At 59.1% G+C, this 22,996-nt stretch overlaps 2 protein-coding genes across 3 annotated transcripts in view; one reads left to right on the top strand and one right to left on the bottom strand.

The window, feature by feature from the left end:
* Window positions 1-5,443, top strand: part of RASAL1 (RAS protein activator like 1) — a 29,447-nt gene extending 24,004 nt beyond the window's left edge. For both annotated transcript variants that reach the window (XM_049619305.1, XM_049619306.1), the window contains 6 exons: window positions 750-922; window positions 1,880-2,017; window positions 2,104-2,239; window positions 3,014-3,134; window positions 4,005-4,081; window positions 4,342-5,443. In XM_049619305.1, coding sequence (XP_049475262.1) covers window positions 750-922; window positions 1,880-2,017; window positions 2,104-2,239; window positions 3,014-3,134; window positions 4,005-4,081; window positions 4,342-4,481 — 785 coding nt within the window. In that variant the 3' untranslated portion in view covers window positions 4,482-5,443. The remainder of the gene's footprint in view (window positions 1-749; window positions 923-1,879; window positions 2,018-2,103; window positions 2,240-3,013; window positions 3,135-4,004; window positions 4,082-4,341) is intronic.
* Window positions 5,444-6,080: 637 nt separating this feature from the next.
* Window positions 6,081-22,996, bottom strand: part of DTX1 (deltex E3 ubiquitin ligase 1) — a 34,409-nt gene continuing 17,493 nt past the window's right edge. The window contains exons 3-10 of the mRNA XM_049619583.1: window positions 22,408-22,526; window positions 9,801-9,954; window positions 9,293-9,454; window positions 8,971-9,032; window positions 8,332-8,490; window positions 8,094-8,255; window positions 7,910-7,999; window positions 6,081-7,267 (exon numbers count right to left, since the gene is read on the bottom strand). Of these exons, the coding sequence (XP_049475540.1) occupies window positions 7,043-7,267; window positions 7,910-7,999; window positions 8,094-8,255; window positions 8,332-8,490; window positions 8,971-9,032; window positions 9,293-9,454; window positions 9,801-9,954; window positions 22,408-22,526 (1,133 nt within the window). The 3' untranslated portion in view covers window positions 6,081-7,042. The remainder of the gene's footprint in view (window positions 7,268-7,909; window positions 8,000-8,093; window positions 8,256-8,331; window positions 8,491-8,970; window positions 9,033-9,292; window positions 9,455-9,800; window positions 9,955-22,407; window positions 22,527-22,996) is intronic.

Below are 22,996 nucleotides of genomic sequence, written 5' to 3' on the forward strand. Positions count from 1 at the left end.
GGAAGGAAATGTTGGGGTGGGGGGTGGCAGGGTGAACTTTTAGGTAGGATGACCAGAAGCGGCCCCACTAGGGTACTATTAGAGCAAAGAGCCGAAGGAAGACCGAGGGCAAGCCATGAAGATCCCCGGGAAGAGTATTCCAGGCTGGGAACCGCATGTGCAAAGGCCCTGAGGTGGGGGACAGAGAGCAACAGTGAGGCGCCAATGTAGAGGAATGAACGAGGGGGAGCAAAGGAGAGGTGGGGGCCGGATTGTGTGTGGCTTCGGAAGCAGCTGGAAGGATTTGGGCCTCGATGTGGGGTGAAATGGGGCATGGGACACGTTTCGGCACAAGAGTTGGGGTGAAGTCTGTATCACGACGTGGGGCCCATGTCAAGAGACAGTTGGGTGTGAGTCACACAGGTGCACCGCGTCAGAAGGCGGGGCCCTGGTTGTGACATAGCAGGGTCCTTGTGGCTGGGCTCCCCAGGCGGCTAGATCCTGGGCCCTCCCTGGACTGACTTCATAAGACGTGCCCCCCACCCTCCCACCCCACCCCCACCCCCACCCCCGCTGGCTGCCTGCCCCACTGTCTGTGGGGCTCCAGGGGAGGGCTTCTCCAGGTCGACTTTGTGCTCCCCGCCCCACCTTCAGTGACACCCCTCCTCCCGTTCATCCCCCTGCCTCCGGGGGAGCAGAGAATCCTGCTCCTGGGCGCACTGGCAGGGCAGGATATGAGGGGTTCACTGTCCCCCCTCCCCGTTTCCCAGAGGCTGGGGGCCCAGCCAGGGCCCTGGTGGCCCCCTCGGTGATTGTTCGTGAAGGTTACCTGCTGAAGCGCAAGGAGCAGCCCGCCAGCCTGGCCCCACGCTTTGCCTTCAAGAAGCGTTACTTCTGGCTCAGCGGGGAGACTCTCTCCTACTCCAGGAGTCCTGAGTGGCAGGTGGGGCCCCAGCCCGCAGTGGAGGGGTCTCCCTCACAGAGCTGCCTCTTTGTAGGCAGGGGGAAACTGAGGCCCAGGAACGGGGCAAAGACTTAGCAAGTCAAGCTCTCAGGCCAGGCTCTGCTCACGCCTTTGGGCCGGCGTGGGCCCAGGACAGGCACAGGCCCTGTACCCGCACACGCTCCCCATCAGACGTGGGCACGCACGGGACACGGACCATGCTTAACGGCCCTGAGATGTTCCCGCCCAGAGGCACGTGCCTGGCCGTGTAGGCACGCACGGGCCGACATTCGTTCACTCAGCCACTCATCAAACATTTGCTGAGCGCCTACTGTATACCACACAGCGTTCCAGGCACTGAAGTACAGCAGTACACAAGGCCCAACGTCCCTGGTCTCACGGGGTTGCCGTTCAAGTCCAGCACCAGCTGGAGCCCGTGCTGGGACGCGTTTCTTGTCCGCACGCCCATAAATGATGGCGAACGCTGGAGAGGGTGTGCAAGCGTATCCTTCCTACTTTGTCCGCAAAGCATGGATTCCAGAGTTCAAATGCCTGGTTCCCAATTCTGCCTCCACTGGCTGAGTGGCCTCAGCAGGGCCAAGTGACCTCATCTGCACACAGGCTCAGCCTCAGACATTGGTGGCCGTTGACAGGCTGGAGTGCGGGAGGCACGCCCCAGCTGCTGCGCGGGTGGTTGCTCTGACGTCTGGCGATGATGGGAACTGATGCCCAGCGAGGTGGTGGCTTACCTAGAGAGTGATGGGGCAGGGCTGGGGGGGACTCGCGGCACAAGAGCGCGGACACACACGCACAGATCGCAGATCACAGAGACGCAGGCTTGAGTGTCCCCCCCCCCCCCGTCCCCGTCCCCATTCCCTGATGCACGCCCCCAAAGGAAAGCTGCCCCTGGGCCCCCCGCACCCCGGCCCACCCTGCAGCCACAGCCCTGTCTCCCAGATGCGCTTCTCCATCCCGGTGTCGCACATCCGCGCCGTGGAGCGCGTGGACGAGAGCGCCTTTCAGCTGCCGCACGTGATGCAGGTGATGGCGCAGGACGGCGCCGGGGCACTGCGGACCACCTACCTCCAGTGCAAGGTGAGGCACCGCAAGGATGGGGACGGAGGGCGTCCCTTGGGTCCCCCTCCCCCCCTGACCCCCCCCCCCCCCCCGACTCCCTGCAGAATGTGAACGAGCTCAACCAGTGGCTGTCGGCCCTGCGCAAGGCCAGCGCCCCCAACCCGGACAAGCTGGCCGCCTGCCACCCGGGTGCCTTCCGCAGCTCGCGCTGGACCTGCTGCCTGCAGGCCGAGCGCTCAGGTGAGGGGGCGGGGCGGGCTCAGGTTCCGCCCTCCCCAGCTGTCAATCAGCGGGTGCCCCGCCCACACCCCCCCTACGGCGGGTTACTTAACCTTTCTGTGCGCCTCGCTCTCCTCAAGCGGGGAACAGTGGCTGCCTCCTAGGGTTGTTGTGCGGACTAAGTGTGTGTTCTCAGCACTTAGAACGCCGACCGGCACCTAGGGCGCATTGCGTGTGAGAGATTTTGTAAAGCACCTTCTATGGGCCCAGCATCCGGTGGTCAAGGCTCGCTCTCAATGAAGACCGGTGGATAACCAGACAAGTGTCCCACGGTCTTATAAGTACCAAAATGAGGCTTTTGGGGCTCCAGAGACTGCCTCTGAGCCGGCCGCAGGGTTGGAGATCAAGGAGGGCTTCCTGGAGGAGGTGCTGTTGAGACATGACCTGAGAAGAGTAGGCGATAAGCAGTGAGAGACTGGGATGGGGTCACGAAGTGTCGTAGGCAGAGCAAAGCGCCCGAGCAAAGGCCTGGAGGGGGCGCGGGGAGGGCTGAAGGGTCGAGAAGGGCCTGTGGGAGGAGGCTGGAGGGAGGGGACGCTCCTGCTCTGCTGAGCCAGGGCCGTGGGGGGGGGGGGGGGGGGGGGGGGGGGGGGGGGAGGCAGCGGGGCTTGAAGGAAGTAGGAGGCGGGAAGAGTGATTTAAGACGCAGAAGGGTCTGGGCTTGGCGACCCTCTGCCCCGGGGGCTCCCGGAGGGGCGGCGGGAGGCAGTGCTGACGGCACCGTGTTCCCCTCAGCTGCCGGCTGCAGCCGCACGCACTCGGCCGTCACCCTGGGGGACTGGAGTGACCCGCTGGATCCCGACGCTGAGATCCAGATGGTGTACCGGCAGCTGCTCCTGGGGCGGGACCAGCTCAGGTGGGCGCCCCCACCCATTCCGCTTCCCCCGCGGTGACCAGCCAGGCCAGCTCCGCGCCCCGCCCCCCACCCCCCCAACCCTCCCACGGCCTCCCCGGCTCATTTATTCATTCTTTCCCTGTGCATCAGCTGACTTCCTGGCCGGGCAGGGCGTGCGGGCCCCAGGCGAGGCGGGGAGGCGTCCTCAGGCTGGCCCTAGTGCCGAAGTGGGTCCCGGATCTTTTACCATCCCGGGCTCCTGGGACACGGGCACAGACCGTGGATGTGCTCCTTTTCCCCCCTGGGTGGCATCACCACCGGTCAGTGGCAGAGATCTGCTCCAAGTCCTTAGAGAGCGGGTTCTGAAGCTGGCCTGACCTGGGTTCGAAGTCTGAGCCAGTCGCTTACTGGCTGTGTGATCTCGCGCCCGTGGCTTACCCTCTCTGTACTTGTGTCTTTTCATCTGGGAGATAGGGACAGTCACAGCGCCTGCCTCTTGGACTTGTCCCGAGGGTCAAATGAGCTAATACAGGTGAAGTCTTTTTGTCGATGCCTGGTCGCAGTTAGCTTTCGGTAAATGGTAACAGTTACTATGCTGTGCAGCCTTAGGCGAGTGCTTGACCTCTCTGTGTCTCAGTGGACTGTATAACGGAGCCAATAGTAAGTACCTACCTCAGATACATTTGTTGGGATCGTGAGGTGAGTTAATACACGGGAAGGGCTGATAGTAGTGTCTGCACTCTGTCTTTGCTGTGATGACGACAATGGTCGCGGTGGTGGTGACGACCGGGAATCCTTAACGCCCCCTGCAACCAGCAGAGAACCTCTGGGGTAGAGAACGACATTGGGGATCGGGGACCAACCTGGTCTTTTCTCTCTTGCAACTTCCAGGATGAAATTCCAGGAGGATTTCAACATAGATACAAGCCCGGAGGCAGATACAGTGAGGGCCTCGGGGGACAAGGAAGGTAAGGGGTCAAGGGGCTCCCTTTTCTTTGCCTTCTCGGCCGCCTCCTACAACTTGTCAAGCACGCCCCTATTTCCTCCCCCCACCCCCGCCGACTCCCCCTTTGCCGGTCCACCAGCAGGTGCGGTGAGTGGGGAGGGTGGAGTGTGTGGGCTCTTGGGGGCACAAGGCCCGTCTGGAGCCTGAAAAGCCACGGGGACTGGGCTCCGGGAGCCTGCCCTGGCCCGGCTGAGCCCCCGTGGCCCCTTGTCTCCCTCCCAGGGGCCTGTCCTGAAGCCCTGGCCCGGCAGAGAGAGGCAGCTGGCCGCCTTCTGGAGGTGCTGGCAGATCTGGACAGAGCCCACGAGGAGCTCCAGCAGCGGGAGCAGCAGAGAGCGGCCCTGGGTCCCCTGGGGCACTGAGGAGATGCCAGAGCCAGCCTGGAAGGAGGAGGAAGGAGCCATCGGGCCCCTCTCAGGGCACCCCGGCCCCTCTCGGCTGCCCTGTACCTCGTCGATGCCGCGGCGCGGACGCTTCTGGAGACCTCCCAGTCTCTGTGCCCCAAGTCCAGAAGCCCAGGCACGGAAGCCCTCTGGCAGGGGGCTGGCCTTGTACTGAATGAGTCTCAGTCTCTGGGCTGAGGCAGCTGGGAGTGGACGGGAGAGAAGGAGCCTGACTCATCCGGTTCAGCTGAAAGTCTCTGCTAAACCGGACCGGCCTCTGCTCACACCGACAAGGCCGTGGCCCCGAGCTGCTGGATACAGCCGTACATGAATCCCTGATGCCCACGTGGCCTTGTTGCCCAGACAGGCACGAAAGAGGCTCAGCCCTTCCTGTTTTCACGTCTGCCGATCTGCGTCACCTCACGGACCCTCCTGAGCCCTGCCTTGGCCGAGAGTCCTAACCGCAAGCTTCCGGAATCGGGTTCCCTTAGGAATAATGGGGGCTGGGAGCCCAGTGCGCCAGACTCAGACCCCTGGAGCCTGGGATACCTTGGGCTAGGCTCTTGTCCCCTCTTTGAGCCTCAGTTCATGCTGTATAAAATAAGGAGGGAGTGTCTAGATGTGTGGCTGTCAAACTGGGTTCCACGGAGGTGGCTCGGGAGCCAGGGAGGGGTTTCTCAGGCTGTGGTCCAAAGCTCAGCCCCTAGGTTGTCTGCTAGCGATGCAGCTGCTTGGACCCCACCAGCATCTGCTGAATGAGGATCTGAGGGAGTGTGGGAGCAGGGATCAGGATTTTTAACAAGTTTCCCAGGTGATACGGATGAACACAAGATTGGAAGATCACGGGGCCGGGAGATTTTGCATAGTAGGGTTTGAAGTGAGATTTTGAGAATGAATCACAGAGGGTAAAATGAGAACACCCACTCTGGGAAAACCGGAAAGGCTTCCAAGGACTCCTTTCTGGTTTTGTGTGACTAGAGGGTGGGACAGAAACCAAAGTATGTATGTAGGGATAAGGGGGACCAGGAAAGATGCAGCGCTATCCCGAGAGTGGCCAGCAGGTGTCGCCTGGAGCCGCCGCAGCCACCCGGCATTCTGGGACGTTGCTGAGGCTGATTGGAAGCGTGTTGCAGATCCCGGGCTCTGTCTCTAGACAGAACCGGGCCCTCCTCCCTCCTCCTGGAGCGCTGGGGCTCCAGGAGCCGATCACGATGTCGCCCAGCTCCTCCGTGTTTTCTCCGAGGCTCTCAGCCCCCCAGCCCAAGTCCCTCATTCCTAGTATTGTACCAGGCAGCTGCTGTGGGCATTGCCTTGGGCTGTGCTCGAGAAGAGCACGTTCAGCCCTGTCCTCTTGGGTACCGTCTGCCTCGGCCACCTTCACACCCGCTGCGTACCCGGGGACAAGAGAATTATGGAGCCCCTCCAACCCCAGCTGCCCAAGACTGAGAGAGGCAATGGTCCTGGGGTCATCGTTCTGTTGCAAGCTCCCAGGGAGGGTGGGCCAGAGGCCCCCCCCCCCCCAGGAACAGAGCCACCCACCCAGCCCCCGTCTCGGCAGGAAAGAAAACTGAGTGAGGAGGAGAAAGACCATTTATTTCTCCACCCACAGTGGGACTGGTAGGTTTTCAAAAGAGCAGTCGCTGGCGTCCCTTTAAATCTTGGCTGACTTCCACCGTGGCAGCCAATCAACAGAGGCGGAGCTGGTGAGTTGCCTGGGCAACAGGCCCCTGGTTGGCCAAGACCGTCAGCCACCCCACTGCCCACTCCCAAGAAAGGGAAATGGACTCTTTGCTGTCCGGTCTGCTTTTTTAGACCCGCTGGCCTAAGCTCGGCCTCATCCAGCCTTTGGATCTCGGCGTTGGGAGCGATTTGGCGGAGAGGACAGGATGGGGAGGAAGGGAGAACAGTGCCTTTATCTGGGACAGACATAAGGCCTGGGGACGGGAGGGGAGAAGAAGGAGGCGAGAGTCCCAGAAGGATGAAGAGACACAAGCACAAAACAAGGTCCCTCTAGTCCCCCTCTCTCTGGCCTCTGCCCCTTTGCAAAACTGCTAACTTCGGGTTCTACCCCTGGGCCCACAAGTGCCCATCAGTGGGTAGCAGAGGGGGGCCCCTTTCCCCCAGGCGCTTGAGCTGAATCGAGACGCGGGTGGGAGTCCACGTGGAGGATCACAGGGGTCTTCCGTCTCTTTCCCCCCAGCCCGGGGGTAAGTAGAGGCACGTGGGTGCGCGTGCGTGTGTTCAACAGGACACGTGTGTTTGCGCGAGGGGGTGGGGCTCTGTCTTTTCCGTAGGGAGGTTACTGTGGTTCCGGTGTTCTCTCCGCCACCCTCTCAGGGAGCTACGGGTCGGAGCCGGCTGGCCTGCCATCCTCCTCCCATCATTCCAACCGCCATCAGCCAAACCCCCAGGACGCTTCTGGCTCCTTCCGCGGGCTCCTCCCCAGCCCTGAACCCGGGCCACCAGGACGCGCCTGGCAGAGGGAGGCAAGTGCCGGACCAGGGGCAAAGCAGGAGGGAAGGTGGGCCGCCCCCGGGGCCTCAGGCCTTGGCTGCAGCCTCGGACACGCCCTGGGCTGTGAGCTCGGCCAGCACATTGTCTAGGTAGCTAGCGTCCGGGTAGCCGTGGCCCGTGAGGTTGGATCCAAACTCGGTCTTGTGGTGGATCTCGTTCCACACCACGGTGTCCGACTCGCCTGTGGTGTTGGACGTGCCGATGGTGAAGATGAGTCTCCGCTCCCAGGCGGTGATGAGCAGCCTCAACACCTGGGGGACAGGAGTGGGGACAGGAGGGGGGGCTGAGCGGAGGGCGCGGGCAGCCCCGCCCCTGTGGCTGGAGCCCCTCCCGCCCAGCCTCCCTCCTTCCTTGGCCGAGCTGCGGCCCTCTCACTACCTGCTAAGCCCTGCGGCATGCCCGCGGGCGCCCAGCCTGGCCGCTTCCTTCCCTAGAGGGACCCCCCTCCCCTCCCGCCCGCAGTGAGAGCTCTTTCCAGGCTATCTGCCCATTTCATCTGGGTCTCCAACTGAAGGCCCTCGGCTGTGTTCACTTGACTACACAGCCATCTTGTGACTTCTTTGGCAATATTCAAAGGCCTGGGGGTTTCACGTGAAAATCAGAATTTCTTGCTTCTCTTGAAAAACAAGGGAGGCAGAGGATCCGTAGTGTACCAGCTGTGTGATCTTGGGCAAGTCACTTGCCCTCTCTGAGGCTGTTTCTTTATCTGTAAAATGGGGTCAAGACCTTGACCTCCTCAAGCTGGAAATGAGCCCAGGTGTGTGAAGCCACCTGGCGGGGCTGGACACGCACTAGGAGGTGACGGTCAGTGTCGGTGCGGGCAGGAAACAGGGACTGGGGGTGAGGGGGGTCCCCGGCCTGCTCCCACACCCCCGCACCCTCACAGCACCCACCTTCCGGCCCTTCTCGTTGTTGGGCAGATAGCAGTGACGCGGGAAGCCTCTTGCGGTGAACTTCTTGCCTGGGTTGGGGTGCTCAGGGCCCTGTGGGGGGCGGGCAGCAGAGGCTTGAGCCACGGACAGGTGTGGGGGACCTGTGCAGGGTTCCGGGGGGGGGCCAGGGGCACGGGGGCCTCACCTGGATGCCTGTGGGGATGTCGTAGACGATGCGGATGGTCTGGGTGTCGGCGAAGCCGGGCAGCGAGTGCGGGATGAGGTGGAACCGCATCTTCCCGGGCGGCTGGGTGCCCGTCTTCTCTCCGTAGATGGCCTTGCACGTGGGGCACTGCAGGCTGCCGTCCTGGGGCAGGGGAGGCCGGCGGTGAGGCCCCACCCCGCGGCGTCCCGGCCCCGCCCCCTGCCCCCGCGCCGCCCACCTTGTTGCCATTGGAGTACATGGCCACGAGGCACAGCAGGTGGTACATGTGGCCGCAGCGGCCCAGGCGGCCCACGAGCTCGGGTCGCACGCCCTTGTGCCGAAGCACGCCTTCGTAGCCGGATGCTGTGACCAGCCGCTCCATGCAGATGGTGCAGTCCTGACGGAGGGGGCGCAGAGGGGACACTGACGACGGGCCCGGGCACGACACCCTCGGGTCAGCGCTGCCCCTTGGCGGGAGCCAGGCCCCAGGCCACCAAGGGTGGCGGACGGCCCCCTCTCCGGTGCCCCCTTGTCAAAGGGAGGGAGAGAGAGGACACCCCCATACACTGGCGGCACACGGCAGAGGTAGAGATGACCCCCCACCCCTCTCCGGGGGGATGAAGGCAAAACTTAGAACGTTGGGTGGAAAATATGGGTGCAAATAAGATTCGAAAGCCGTCAACCATCCAAAGATCGGTGAATGTGATTCTATTAAACCTAAGCGTTTCTGTCCATCAGAAGACACTGTGAAAAAGGGAGAAGGCCAAGCCGGAACTGGGGGGGACAGACTGTAACACACGGGGCCACGGGAGGAGAAGGGAGCTCAGGGGCTGGGCCCTCGGTCTGCCCAGGCCAGTACCCTCCGCTGGGGGCTCACCTCATCGGGCGGGTTCTTCACCTTCTGCATGTACCTTCGAACCACATCCTCGGGGTTCTTACCTGCAAGGACACAGCGGGTGGGCTGGAGGGTGCCCAGGGTCTCCGCCCTGAGGGCTTGGCTGGGGGGGGGGCACAGAGGGGTTGGCAGGAGTCACATGCCAGCGGCTGATGTAATCAGAGTTGGCGGCGGAGGGGGTCAGGGGCAAGGGAGCGGAGATCAGGAGACGGAGGTGGAGGCCTAAGTCCTAAGAACAGATGGGAGTTGAGGGGTCAGGGTCAAGGGTTAGTTAGTGGGGCCAGGGTCGGCGCGGAAGGCGTACTCTTCTTGAGGTGCTTCTTCTTGGTCTTGCGGCACACCCCGGGCACGCCGGGCACGGGCTTGACGTCGCTCTTGCTCACGGGCGGCGGGTGCAGGATGGGCTTGGGGGCCCGCGTCAGGCACACGGGCAGGCCGGCGGCACACAGCAGGATCCCGGTCATCCCTGGGGACGCGGCCGGGGACGGTCAGGGGGCGGAGCGCTCTCCCGGCCCCGCCCACCCAGCCCTCCCGCCGGCGGGAGGAGGCCGCAGGCCTTCCTCCAGGCCCCGCCCACCTGCCCCTCCCCCGAACGTGGGGGCCCCCGGGTGGCCCTGGGCCCCACCCCAGCTGGAAGCCGAGTGGAGCGCCTTCTGCGGGCCCCGCCTACCCCGGCGTCGCGGTCCAACGGTAGGGGGCGTTTCCTCTGGGCCCCGCCCACCAGCCTCGCCAAGGGGCGGGGCCACAGGGCAGACAGGTGGGCTGCCTCCTCGTGGGCCCCGCCCTTCTGCCCCTCCGGGGCTGGATCTCACCTGCCAGGGCCGGATGGACGGGCCCCGTACCATTCAAGTTCTTCACCGGGAGCGCGGGGACCCTGAGGGGAGAAAAGAGGCCGCAGCTGGACTTCAGCCCCACACACCGGAAGATCCGAGGGCTCTGGTTTGGCTTCTGGACATACCTGCACCTCTGTGTCATTTAGAATATGACCGCCAGGGACATAGACATCCTTCTCTTATGGGGTGGGGTGTCATTGGGACCGCTGCCCCAGTTACAGTGGAATGAGTACTGACTCTTCCCTACTCCCTTGTGAGAGCTTGGGGGCCAACAGTTCCCTCCCACTGGCCGCTGTGCCTGAAACCCAACTCCTAGTGATGTAGCCATTCTAGCATTTCTCCAAGTTTCTTATATGGAGCACTAGTGCCTATAAAAGGTTCTGGGAAAGAAGGATTCAGGGAGCAAATGAGTTATGAAACACTTCACTGCCTGCTTGGAAATTCACAACATATATGAGCATCTTAAAGGCTCTGATAAGTCCTGCATAAGGAACTATGATTAGCAAAGATGAATCCAGGTTTTCCAAAGACATTTCACACGGAACACTTTCGTCCCCCCTCTCGAAGATCTACTGATGACAGTTCCTGTAACTAAGGCACTGTCCCCTCCTCAGATGAAAAGGCCCCAAGAAAACATAGCCTGCCTCCCCTCTTCGCCTTCCCCCACCAAAGAGCTCTCTGGCTTTTGAAATCAGCCAGAGCTGCTCTCATATCTCAGCTTAATAAGCACTAACCGTCTGGGTGACACGCAGCCCATCAGGCACCTCTCATAAGCCCGTTTCCCATCTATAAAGCAGCACCTCGTGTTTGCCCTGAGGAGTCAATGACATTCTGCCTGTCAAGGGTCCAGCAGAATTCCTGGCACCTAATAAAGACTCTAATGGCGTTAACCACCACCATTGCCCCGTTGACGTGCAGGCCTGGCTGAAGAGTTCCACCTCCCCGCACCTCGGCCCACTGAGTCACGGAGTGTCTTCTCTTCACCTGGGAGAGGAAGCCGTGCAAGTGTTGCAGTGACGAGCCTGGGCGAGTCACTTAACCTCTGTGGCCCCTGGTCTCCCTACCTGTAAAATGGGGATAACGATACTTCACCCCCAGGGCTGTTGGGAGGGCTGACTGAGAAGATCCGCGGTGACCTGGACAGTGTGCCTGCCTGCGTCTTCGTGACTTCAGTGGACACGCAGGTGAACTACTGTCTTGCTGTCGACGGGCACAAAACGCTGGATGGATGTCTTGATGGACAGGAGTGTTCTCAAAGGCAGGGACGCCAGAGGGGCCTGGGGGGGGGGGGTGTGCCAGGAAGGGACAGGGGCCGCGACAGCTGGGAAATTGCTGCGACAACCCCCTCTGCCTGGCTGCTCAGGTCTGAGCCTGGCCGGGGCTGCCTGGTCACCTGCCCCTGGCAGGCACAGAGGATACTAGGGAGCTGGCTGGGAAGCATCTTTTAGCAAATGGTATGCTTGGCAGGCTTGGGTGCAGCCGCAGTGGATCCAGAAACACACACACACACACACACACACACAGACCATCCCAGAGGCATGCACACACACACCTCCACGCAGACACACAAGCACGCGGACACATCCACACGCTAGGGAACACAGGCGTGGGGAGCAGATGTCAGGGTCCTTGAACACTATGGTGACCCAAGGCCACCGAACACCGCTCCTGCACGGGTGCTACTGGTGGGCGGGCACCGCGGGACCCCCAGCGCCTGGCCAATCGAGGTGTGTGCGGGGAAAGGTGCTGTGCCTCCGTTTCCCCACCTGTAATGGGCATAAAGCCTTGTGAGGGTCCAGTGAGGTGAAACACGCAAAGCTCGTAGTTTGGGGGCAGGGCTGTGAGTGGAGGACGACTTTCTCCTTCTAGCAGCCTGCTGGGAGCCCAGAGATGGGGCTGAGTTTCCATCCGACCCTCTCGGGGTCTGTCATAATCCTCCAGGACCTGCCTAAAGGGTATCACCTAATCTTACGCCTCCCCATACTCTTCCAGGAAAGCAAAGAGGCACGTACCTCAAGCTTCTCCTCTTCCCTGCCCTGTCCTTCAAAAGAGTTCTAGTGTAGACACTCTGTTAAGGTCCTCGATAGATTTAGGTCTCCCCGACCTCCTTCCTTCCCCTTCCATCTCATGGAAAAAAATCCTTTTCTCCAGGGCTATCCGTAAAACGGGGGGCGCGGACAATATGTAGCGTGCAAAGCACTACTCCTTATCGCCCACCTGCAGCAGACATCACTAATCCATCACTGCACGCTCTCAAGCTGAGCAGAATCCTTCAGGTCAGGACGGCCCCTACCCATCAGTGAGGACGGTTCGCTACCCGAGGTTTACCTCACGCCCAATGTCTGGTCCAGCTCATGCCCCTGGTCTTGCTGAGTCTTTGGCCTGGGAGTTAGGGAGCGGTGGGGGGGGGGGGAGTGCTCAGAAAGGGAAGGTTTTAAAAATCTCAGCTGCCCTACAATTCCTGACACCCCTTAAAAACCACAGGGCTCGATTTACAAAAATGAGACTTGTTCCCAAGAAGAAGGTTGTGAGTAGGCTGTGACGGGGGGGGGGGGGCTGTTTTTTTATTTACTCATCAAGAGCTGGGGAACAGTCTCAAGGCAGCCCCCAGCCTCTCTTGATGTGCAGGCCCCCCTGAGAGAACCCAGGGTAGCAGGGTTCCCACGATGCCCGAGCGTGGGAGCCACCCGGGGCCTCCTTTTGATGTGGGACGCGCTGTTTCCTCCCAGTCAGCAAGAACATCCTTCTGTCCTGGACAAGAGTCTGCTGCCCGCAGGCCTCCCGGAAGGGGGGTCGGCCCGCACGCTGCGCTCCACCCTCTCGGGGCCCAGCCTGGCAAAGGGTAGGAGGAAGCCGTCAGCACCCCCTTGAGATCTGCTCTGACCAGGAGCCAGGCCTGGCCACCCCAGTGTGGAGAAGGGTCCGCTGCCACGCTGGTTTCCCTGCTGTCGCACCTACCTCTGCCTCAAGGCCTGTTCCTCCTCTGCCCTCAACCTCGTTTGGCTCCTACCTTGCTCAGAGAAGAATCCGACCCCTTTGCCCTATGTGAGATAGCCGGTACCTAGCCCTTTGCCCTGGGCTCACCCCCCGCCCCTTCTCCCCCAGCCCCCCGGTCTCCCTGCTGTTCCTCGAACACGCCGGCCATATTCCCACCCCAGGGCCTTTGCACCTGCTGAGCTCTCTCTCCCAGAATGCTCTTCCCTGGATGTCCCCAAGCCTTGATCCCTCGCTTGACACAGGTTTCTGCTCGGATGTCACCTTGTCAGAGACCTGCCCTCCCATTTTACTCCAGAGAAACCTCTGTCTCGGCCATTACCTTATTGATTGATTGACTTAGCGCTAACCATGACCTGATTATAAAGTCTGGTCTGACCAGGCCTTCCCTGCCTCTGTGACCTCGTCTCCTACCCACTCCATCTCTCTCCCCCGGACACATCTGCCGTGGCTCTAACATAGTCTGAGGCTTCTGTCAAGGCCTTGGCACTTGCTGTGCTGTCTGCCCAAAGGCCCCCCCACCCCGATGCTGAATGGCTCACCTAGGTCCCTGCTGCAATGCCACCTCACGAGAGAGACCTTCCTAGGCCACCTGACTTCAACCCCAGTATACGGCACATAGCAGATGCTCCATAGAGCCCTGTTGCACGAAGGGAGGAGGGCGGGCTGGATTTTGTGGGAACGTCCTGCGCGGACGACTCACGTGTACGCGCTCAGGCACCTCCTCCCTGTGTGTTCTGTGCCCACGGGTGAAGTGAGCCTGGAAGCACACGTCCCAGAGAGACACCCTCTGTGGCCTCCAGTCCCCTGGAGGCTCTCTGCCAGCGCTCCTTTTAGAGTGAGCCTGCTCAGTGGGCACCCTGCACGACAGCACAAGCAAACCGACAGAGTCCCAGAAATGCTCCGCGTCCCGCCCGAGGGCAGAGGTTCCCTGGCGCGGTTCCGGGGAACCCGGGCATTACACGGAACCGTCTTCCTGAATGTGCCACGGACAGGCGGGCGGGGGGGGGGGGGTGTTCTCCATGGTCAAGAATTCCAGGTACTCACTATGTGCCTGGCATCATTGTCACACTTCACTTCCTCATCTAATCATCCCCCAACGTCTGTGACGTCCCGTCTAGAGAGAGGGAAACTGAGGCACAGAGAGGTGAAGTAACTTGTCAGGGGTGGGACCAGGATTCCAGCCCAGGCTGTCAGACTCCAGGGTCTGTGCCCTTAGCCATGCCACACTAACCCAAGTTCTCTCTCCATGGCTTAGGGGCCTAAGCAGGAGGCTCTGTCTGAGAAAGAAAAGAAAAGAAGAGAAAAGAAAAGGAAAGAAAAGAAAAGAAGAAAAGAGGAAAAAGAAAAGAAAAGGGAAGGGAAGGGAAGGAAAGAAAAAAGAAAAGAAAAGAGCAAAAAGAAAAGAAAGAAAAGGGAAAGGAAGGAAAGAAAAAAGAAAAGAAAAGAAGAAAAGAGGAAAAAGAAAAAAAAGAAAAGGGAAATGAAGGAAAGAAAAAAGAAAAGAAAAGAAGAAAAGAGCAAAAAGAAAAAAGAAAAGGGAAGGGAAGGAAAGAAAAAAGAAAAGAAGAAAAGAGGAAAAATAAAAAAAAAGAAAAGAAAAGGGAAGGGAAGGGAAGGAAAGAAAAAAGAAAAGAAAAGAAGAAAAGAAAAGAGCAAAAAGAAAAAAAGAAAAGGGAAGGGAAGGAAAGAAAAAAGAAAAGAGAAAAGAAAAGAAGAAAAGAGGAAAAAGAAAAACAAGAAAAGAAAAGGGAAGGGAAGGGAAGGGAAGAAAAAAGAAAAGAAAAGAAGAAAAGAAAAGAGCAAAAAGAAAAAAAAGAAAAGGGAAGGGAAGGAAAGAAAAAAGAAAAGAGAAAAGAAAAGAAAAGAGGAAAAAGAAAAAAAAAGAAAAGAAAAGGGAAGGGAAGGGAAGGAAAGAAAAAAAAAGAAAAGAGAAAAGAAAAGAAGAAAAGAGGAAAAAGAAAAAAAAAGAAAAGGGAAGGGAAGGGAAGAAAAAAGAAAAGAAAAGAAGAAAAGAAAAGAGGAAAAAGAAAAAAAAGAAAAGGGAAGGGAAGGAAAGAAAAAAGAAAAAAGAAAAGAAAAGAGAAAAGAAAAGAAGAAAAGAGGAAAAAGAAAAAAAAAGAAAAGAAAAGGGAAGGGAAGGGAAGGGAAGAGAAGAGAAAAGAAAAAAGAAAAGAAAAGAAAAAAGAAGCAACCAGAATTCGCCTGAGATACAAGGGATGGAGGACGTGGCTTTCCTCCTTGCCAAGAAAGGACAAGCAGAGATGCTTCATATCTGCACTGGCTGGGAGGCGATGTTCAAAGACAGGAGGAGATAATGTGACATTTTCCTAGCTGCTCACACTGTTCCTCACACTGTTCCCTGCCCTTTTCCTGCCTGGGTACCTCTGCCACACTGTTCCTCCTGCCTGTCCATACTGTCTATTCCCAATTCACATCTGTCCTTTGAAGACAGGTCCAAAGGCCACTGTCTTTCTTCAGGAGGCTTTTTTTAATCTACCTCAAGTGGATTCCCATCTACCCCTTCTTTTAATTCCCTAGAGACCATGGATGATGCTTACCTTTTTTTCCTTTTTTTTAAGGATACAGACATTTTCTATCGCGCTTTCTAGTTGTTTGGTTCCACGCCTACCTCCTCCTCCAGATTGTGAGCTTCTAGAAATGTGTCTGAACCAGCCCTGTGACCCTGGGATGGCAGATGAAACTCCGCGCACATGGGTTCTCAGGAAGTACTGAATAGAGGAAGAAATTGGTCTACTAGCTCTGTGGCCCCTTCGGTGGGGCGGCGGGGGGCGGGGCCGGTGCCCTTAGAAACAGCAGTTCTAATACCAAATGTCCCCCCGGACACAAGGTGGACACAGGGGCGGCAAACGCATGACGTGAGTGCTACACTTCCGCACCCACGGCAGGCATCACCAATCAATCCCGGCACTCCCTTCCACTGAGCCAAAACGCCACTCCAGACTCCTCCTCAGGAGTGCTCCAGGAAGACGTTAGTTACCATTCAAGCAGAGATGGTGCATGAGATGAAATCTGTTTGTCATCTGTTTTGAGGGACCGAGGCCAAGAGAGGGGAAGTGACTTCACTGAGGTCACCCAGCTGGTTAGTGGTGCACCTGGCACCAGTTCCTGGAATTTCTGAGTCAGCGGCCAGGGCCGACCCCTCCGGGCTGGTCTGCGGGGCCATCTGGAGTTGAGTGGGCTTTCTGAGCCCACTGTGACCTACAGGCGGGTTGAAGTTTTTGACCGGGGCCCTGGAGCTGGCTCAGGCCCAGGGAGGCTCCATCAGCTGCACAAGTGGACCCATCTGCTTGCTCTGGCCACTCCTCCCTGTCCCAGGAATAAAGGGGCTCAGGACCCCCGGGAGGCAGGAAACCACATGGACACGCCCTTTAGCGCAGCCGAGTTTCCATCTCTCTGCCCACATCTGGCTCCTGTCCTCCCCCGGCCCCCATGGCCAGGGCAGGCCCCGGGCACGTCACATTCTCTGATGATGGTTTCCAGGTCCCATGACTGGCCTCAGGTGCCCTCAGGACACCTGGCACTCGCCCTGGAGTCCCGTGGGAGGCTCCAGCCTCAGTCATTCGGGTCCAAGTGGGTGACGAGGGGGCAGAAGTGAGAGTCGCCCACGTTCCTTGGGCCTGCTCCCCTCGCCCGCCCCCATTCAGTGGCCCACTCCACCTGCACCCGACCCCCTGACGCCCACAGTCCTGGGGCCAGCCACGTCCCCACTCTCACCCCCTCTGCAGGGCTTCAGACATCGAGGACATCACAGTGAGCTCCGGGGGCCCCATGGGCCCAGCAAAACCCACAGGCCATCAACGGCTGCTGTGCGGAGGCCTTGCTCACTTCCCCTTTCTGCCTGGACAAGCCTCTGAGCTTCTATGGGCCTCAGTTTCCCCTCTGTCAAATGGGACCCCTCATCCCTGCCCCTGTCCACTCCTAGGGGAGAAAACGGTGCAGAAGTCCCCTAGAGAGACCTTATGAGGGGTGGCCGCCATTTAGGGCCAGATTTATCCAGGGGCCTGGGGGATCAGCACCACCCTCCTTCAAACCCCGGGTCCCCTCAGGCCCCCAGAGCAGTGCTCTGTCAGGGGAACCCAGGCAGGGGGAGGGGGACGGGGAGGGGAGGGCTGGCGGTTCCCACGGCCTGGGGCTGCCGCTTGCAGACAGGAGTATGTGGTTTGGCCTCCCAGGGAGCGGGGCAGGAAGTGCTTCAGGTCTGGGGCTTGGGGGTGTTGGGTTTGACCTTGTGGTGAGGCGCCCGCCGGGAGGGAGGGAGCGGAGACTGCACACCAGCGAGGCCAGGAAAGGGGGGAGGGTGGGCAGGCCAGAGGCCTAACGGGGACACGGGGACACGGTGAGGGTGAGACTTTTCATGTTGTATCTTTCAGTCCTTTGGCGTTTTTGAAGCACCGAAATGTAATGCCTATGAAAGAGCCGGAGAACGAAATACGAATTCTTTAAAATGAAAACACAGGGGCGCCCGGATGGCTCAGTAAGCATCAGACTTCGGCTCAGGTCATGAGCTCACGGTCCCTGAGTTCGAGCCCCGCGTCGGGGCTCCGGGCTGACCCTGCTTCGGATTCTGTGTCTCCCTCGCTCTCTGCCCCTCCCCCGCTTACATTCTGTCTCTCTCTCAAAAGAAATAAACACTAACAAACAAATAAATAAGCAAAATGAAAACGTAAAGTCACTGCTGCAAGTAAAAAAAAAAAAAACAGGAGGAAAACACCCAAATACACGTATATCGCCCAGACCGTCTCCTGTCACCCCAGAGGAAACCTGTTACAACAAAGTCACAGCCTGCTGGCTTCCATTTCACACAGAATAAAAGCCAAAGTCCCCCCCCCACCCCCACCCCCGGCCTCAGGGCCCTATAGGACTGGCCCCATTTTCATCTCTGACCTCTTCTATCACCACTCGCCCTCTGCAGCGCAGCGTCTCTAGCCACACTGACCTCCTCAAACATAGGGGGCCTGCTCCTGCCTCAGGGCCTTTGTACAAGCTGCTTCTCTGTCTGGAATGCTCTTCCCCCAGTTCTCCGCGTGGCTTGCTTTTTAACCTCCTTTGGTCTTTGCTCAAATGTTACATTCTCAGTGAGGCCTCTTCTGACCTCTTTATTTAAAATTATATCCCTGTCATCCGTGCTTATGTGTCTTCCGCTATTTTTCCTCTGCAGCAGTTACTTCTCCCTGGACCATGTTCTAGAATTTATTTACTTAGTTTATTGTTTGCCAGTCACTAGACTGTGGTTCCGGGAGGGTTGGGATTATCTGCCTTATTCACCCTTGCCTCCCCAGGGCCCCAAACAATGCCTGGCACATAGGAGTTGTTCAATACATAGGGGGTTAATTCATTAAAAAAAACCAAAAAACAGATGAACGTAGGGTATAAGGAAGGTAAAAAGAAACAGCAAACTGTGACAGGTAAAAACATGACGGATAAAGGGTTAATCGGCTTCATGCAGAAGGAGCGTGTGCAAGTCAATAAGGAAGCAGCAAATAGCCCAAGAGGAGGCGAAGCAAAGGGAATACACACGTAATTGGCAAAAGAAGGAGCCACTGGTGGCCAGAAAACAGGGAGAGGTTCTCAGGCTTACCGAGAACCAGAGGGAGGAAAATGCCACTCGGGCGGCACCTCTGTGGCACAGCTCAGGTTGACATGATGTACAAGTCTGACAGGCATGGAAGGGAGCAGCACGGCTCCCCACCACTGGCGGGTGGTGTAGACGGTGACGACTTGAAAACGCAGGCACTTTGACACCCGGCCTCATGCTGGACAGCGGCCTGGGTTGCCGGCCCCGCTTCACAGGTGCAGACACTTGAGGACCAGAGGGGACAGTGAGTCCCCCTGGGGTCCCACAGGGAGAGGAGGTGCCGAGCTGGGCCCGTCTGAACCCCGGGGTTCCCCGACACCCTGTGGAATCAGGACCGGGTCTCTGGGGCCCTGGCAGGAATTCTGGGGTGGACAGACGGGGAGGGGTCAGGCACCCCGATACCCTGGCCAACTGGGGATTTTGAATCACAGTCCTGACTGGGGGACCCGGAGCGAGTGTCAGCCTTTTGGAGCCTCGTTTCCTCACCCGAAGAACGGGGGAAATCGGACTTGCCAGGTTGGGTTTCTGTGGGCATGAAGACAGGCAATGCCTGCGTGTCAAAGGCGAGAAATGAGGCCTGGGACAGAGCAAGTGCCCAGTAAGTGGAAACAGGCCTGCAGCTGTCCCCTCTCCCCTCCACCACGTGGGGTGGAAACTCTGAGTCTGCCCCACAGCTGTGTTCCAAAGTGCTGGACGCTGCCCTCTCAGGAGACAGGGCGGATCGTCCCCACCCCTGCGTGTCCCCCAGGCCCAGGCTGCCAGCTGGCTCCCCGCCCCGTCACAGGGGCAGTGGAAAAATACCCAGGCCAGAGGGACACTCTGGCCCCACTGGGCAAGTCGGTGCCCCTCTCTGGGCCTCTTGCCCTGTTCCCCACCCAGGGCCGAGATGCGGGTGTGAAATGATCCTACGGGGTGGGCGACTTCAAAGCTTTGCATGTCACGGGCCCTCCGGAGCCAGCCAGCACGCATGAGTGGTGGCAGTTTTTAGCTCCGTTTGTCAGATGGGAAAACTGAGGCTAGGGGAGGGAAGCCATGCCCCCAAGGTCACCCAACCGGGAAAGGACTAGACTCTGGGTTCGTCTCAGTCCTGAGGGACAGAAGGAGGTGCAGAGGAGAGAGCGGAGAGGAACAAGAAAGGCAGAGAGAAGGAACGACAGACAGACAGATGGATGCAGAGACACAGGGAGCCACAGAAACACTGTTACCAGTTGAACCGTGTCCTCCTAGAACATCTATGTTGATGCCCCCCCCCAGGCCCTCAGACACTTTGGAGACGGGGTCCTTGGAGAGGGGACAAGAATGAGGTCCAACACGTTAGGGTGGACCCTAACCAAGGACTGGTGTCCTCACAAAGAGGAAGCCGGACACATAAACCCAGAGGCAGAGGGATCATGCAGAGGGCCGTGAGGGCTCTGGGGTGTGGGGGGCCAGGGCGGGGCTGGGGGGGGGGGCTGGCTGCCTGGCTCCTCAGAGACCCCCATCTCTCCCCTCGTAGGCTATGCCTGGGCCTCTCTTGCCCCGGCAACGGAGGCCTCAGCCTGGGGGAGCCAGGCTCTGCTCCCCTGTTCACATGCCCCTCGTTCCCCCTCATTCCCAGGCAGACTCCACTCGGAGCCAGAGTGTTTTTAGCTGGGGTTCCTCGGAGAGGAGGCCTGGGGGCCTTGACACAGGCTTGTCTGGCTGGGCAGGGTCTGTGTGGCTGGGGACAGATGAGAAACCCCTCGACAGTTCGCACACACCCCCCCCTTTCTCAGCCAATGTCTGTTCTCAGAGAGGGTAACGACCGTTCCAGGCGGAGGAGGAGGGGGGCACGTGGCTGGGGAGACCGGAGGACATGTTTAATGATCAGCACAACACCCCCAGGGAGAAATTCTTCTTGTCCCCACAGCCCTCTTGAGCTCAAGCACACTCTATTCCTCCCCACTTAGGCAGCACCAAGCCTGGGCTCCCCTAAGGCCCCCACAATCTGGCTCTGTAACCCCCCCCACTTGGGAAACATCTCACCCCCTACTGTTCCAGCACGAAACCCCCATCCTCGTATGGTCTCCAGAACCTGCTGGATTCATTCCTACCTCCACTCCTTTGCACCTGCATCTGCCTGAGATGTCCTGCTCCTTCTGACTGGCCCCTCGCACCTCCAGCCCTTCCCGGCATGTGCCGTGTTCTCCAAGCCCCGCTGAAATCGCCTATGCTGTTCCCTCTACCTGGAATAGCCTTCCTCGGATCTGGCTCCCTCCTCAGAGGGGTCTTCCCTGACCCCCCCCCCCGCCCCGTTCCCTCGCCACCCTACCGCCCTGTCCCACTATCTCCCCGGCACTTCCCTCTCTCTCCAGCCACTGTGTTCATTTACTCATTTATTTGCTTGCTGCATATGCCTGTCTCCCCACCAGTCTGGGCCCCATGTGTCTTGCTCAGTTCTGTGAACACACACCCTCAGTACATATTTGGAGAATTAATATCGGGCCATCAAAGCTGAGCGATGCCCAGCCTGCTCTGGAACCGTGGATGGTACGAATTTCATCAGCGGCTAAGATGTTCACTTCACCTGGAAACCCGCTGAACACGTGTAGGAGAGTTGCACAGGGTTCCCGGACCAGTTCTTATGGTCACTGTGTAGGACACGTGCCACTATTTTCTTTTCTTTTCTTTGTATCCTACCCTATCCTATCCTATCCCATTCCATTCCATCCCGTCGCAAGACAATTCTGGTTGCAACCTTTCGATTTCATAACCCACTACTGGGTTATGACAATACAGCCCCCAAGAGAAGGTTCTCAAATTCTTGCTGCAGAGGTCCCTGAACCTTCCTGGTCCTGCCCCTCCCTTCTCATAACAGAGCCACAAGGAACGCTCCAGTCCCACGACCCCTGGTGGGTGAGTCCCTCCTGCAATGCCTCCCCAAGAGGACTTCTTGACCTCCTTGGGGCTCCTCCCTGTTGGCACCGGGCCTGCCTGAGGCTGGGGCCGCACAGGGTGCCCCTCTGCCTATCCCCATGGCTCACGCCCTCCCCCCAGAGGCATGACCCGAGCGGAGGGGGCAGGGAGGCAGGCGGCCACTGCTGCAGTCTGCCTGAAGAATTAGGAGGCATTCTCGGCTCCTCTGGCCCCCGCACCGACCCTCTCCCTGGATGACCAGGGTCCTAACTGCCATTGCCGCACCACTGCGATGAGCAGACGCTGTGTCCAGGTACACGGTGTCCCCACGCAGTGGAGATTCCGTTCGCATTTGCCAGATGGGGAGGCTGAATCTCCATGAAGGCCACGCCCCAGACCTCACAACTCAAGTGGCTGACAGGGGGTCTGAACGTGAGCAGTCACTTTCAAAGGGACAGAAGGCGGACAAGGCAGACAGCTTTAGGGTCTCTTCCCTTCTCCAGGCCTCAGTTTCCCTTGGTGAAAAAGGAAGCCTGGATGTGGTGACCTCAAAGGTCGTGTCCAGATCCGACCTTGGCTGGTCTTGCCTGGGCCACCCCACAGGGGTCTAAGCAGAGCTGGCACGTCTGGGGCACCACGACCCACACCCCAACCTGGTCTTCTGGTCTGGTCTTTACTCTTCCTTCTCATCCCCACTCTCTCAGGCTGATGGAGACGGGGCTCCGGGGCCGGGAGCTGACCCGCTGGGTCTGGGGGCCTGGGCTGCCTTCCCCGGAGGGTTTCCATATTTGGTATGACGGGGGTTCCTTTCCTCAGTGAAATCCTGCTGGGAAAGCCAGCAGATTCCAAAAAGGGTTGCTCTGGCTGAAACAAGAGCAGAGAGGCTGGCTCTGGTGCCCCTGACTTCTCCCGGATCCGCCACCCCCCCTGCCGCCACCGCCCCGGGTCACCTGGGCCTCTCCCGAGTTGCAAAACACCACATTCGCCCAAAGTTAACGGTGCCATTTCAGGCGCGGCCTATGGGGAAGATATTCTGAGCCAGTGGCTAATGCTTGCTGGGGCCTCGTCTAGGGGAGGGGCTGAAGCCCTCTAAAAACTCCAAGACAACATGACACAGACTCTGGAATCCTCCGGCTCTGAATTCCACGCCCCGTTCTCCAGCTGGGGGACCGTCAGGAGGGAGCAGACCGCTCCCAGCCTCAGCCTCCCCAGCTGCAACACGGGCCTGGTGGAGTTGTCTGGGGGTAACAGACGAGGCGAGGCAGACAGGTTAGCAAGCGAGGCACAAGGAACGCACACCGCTCTTGCTGCTGCAGCCCCAGGGCTCGTGAACTGTTACGAGTTATCCTATCCTATCCTATCCCCTTCCATTCCATCCCGTCGCAAGAAAATTCTGGTTACAACCAGAGTTGTTACGAGTCCTCCCTGCGCTTCGGTTCCCTCGGCTGCGAATCGGGGCTGAGGGCGGTACCTACCTCGTACGTAGCTCCCCTGCGCGTGGACGTACACCAGCGGGAACGCGCTAAGGTGCTTTAATCACTGCCTGGCACCAAGCGAATTATTCACTAGACGCTAGAAATCGCTTACGACTGTTCTAAGGACTGTGACCGTGCGCTCGTAGCCCCGGAGGGCAGCCACCCTGCGCCCGGGGCCCGTCTTACCCGGGCGGGATGGAGGCGCGTGCGCTCACGCCGGTGGCGCGCTGGGG

This window comes from Panthera uncia (genome assembly GCF_023721935.1).
Source record: "Panthera uncia isolate 11264 chromosome D3 unlocalized genomic scaffold, Puncia_PCG_1.0 HiC_scaffold_8, whole genome shotgun sequence".
Classification (NCBI taxonomy): domain Eukaryota; kingdom Metazoa; phylum Chordata; class Mammalia; order Carnivora; family Felidae; genus Panthera; species Panthera uncia.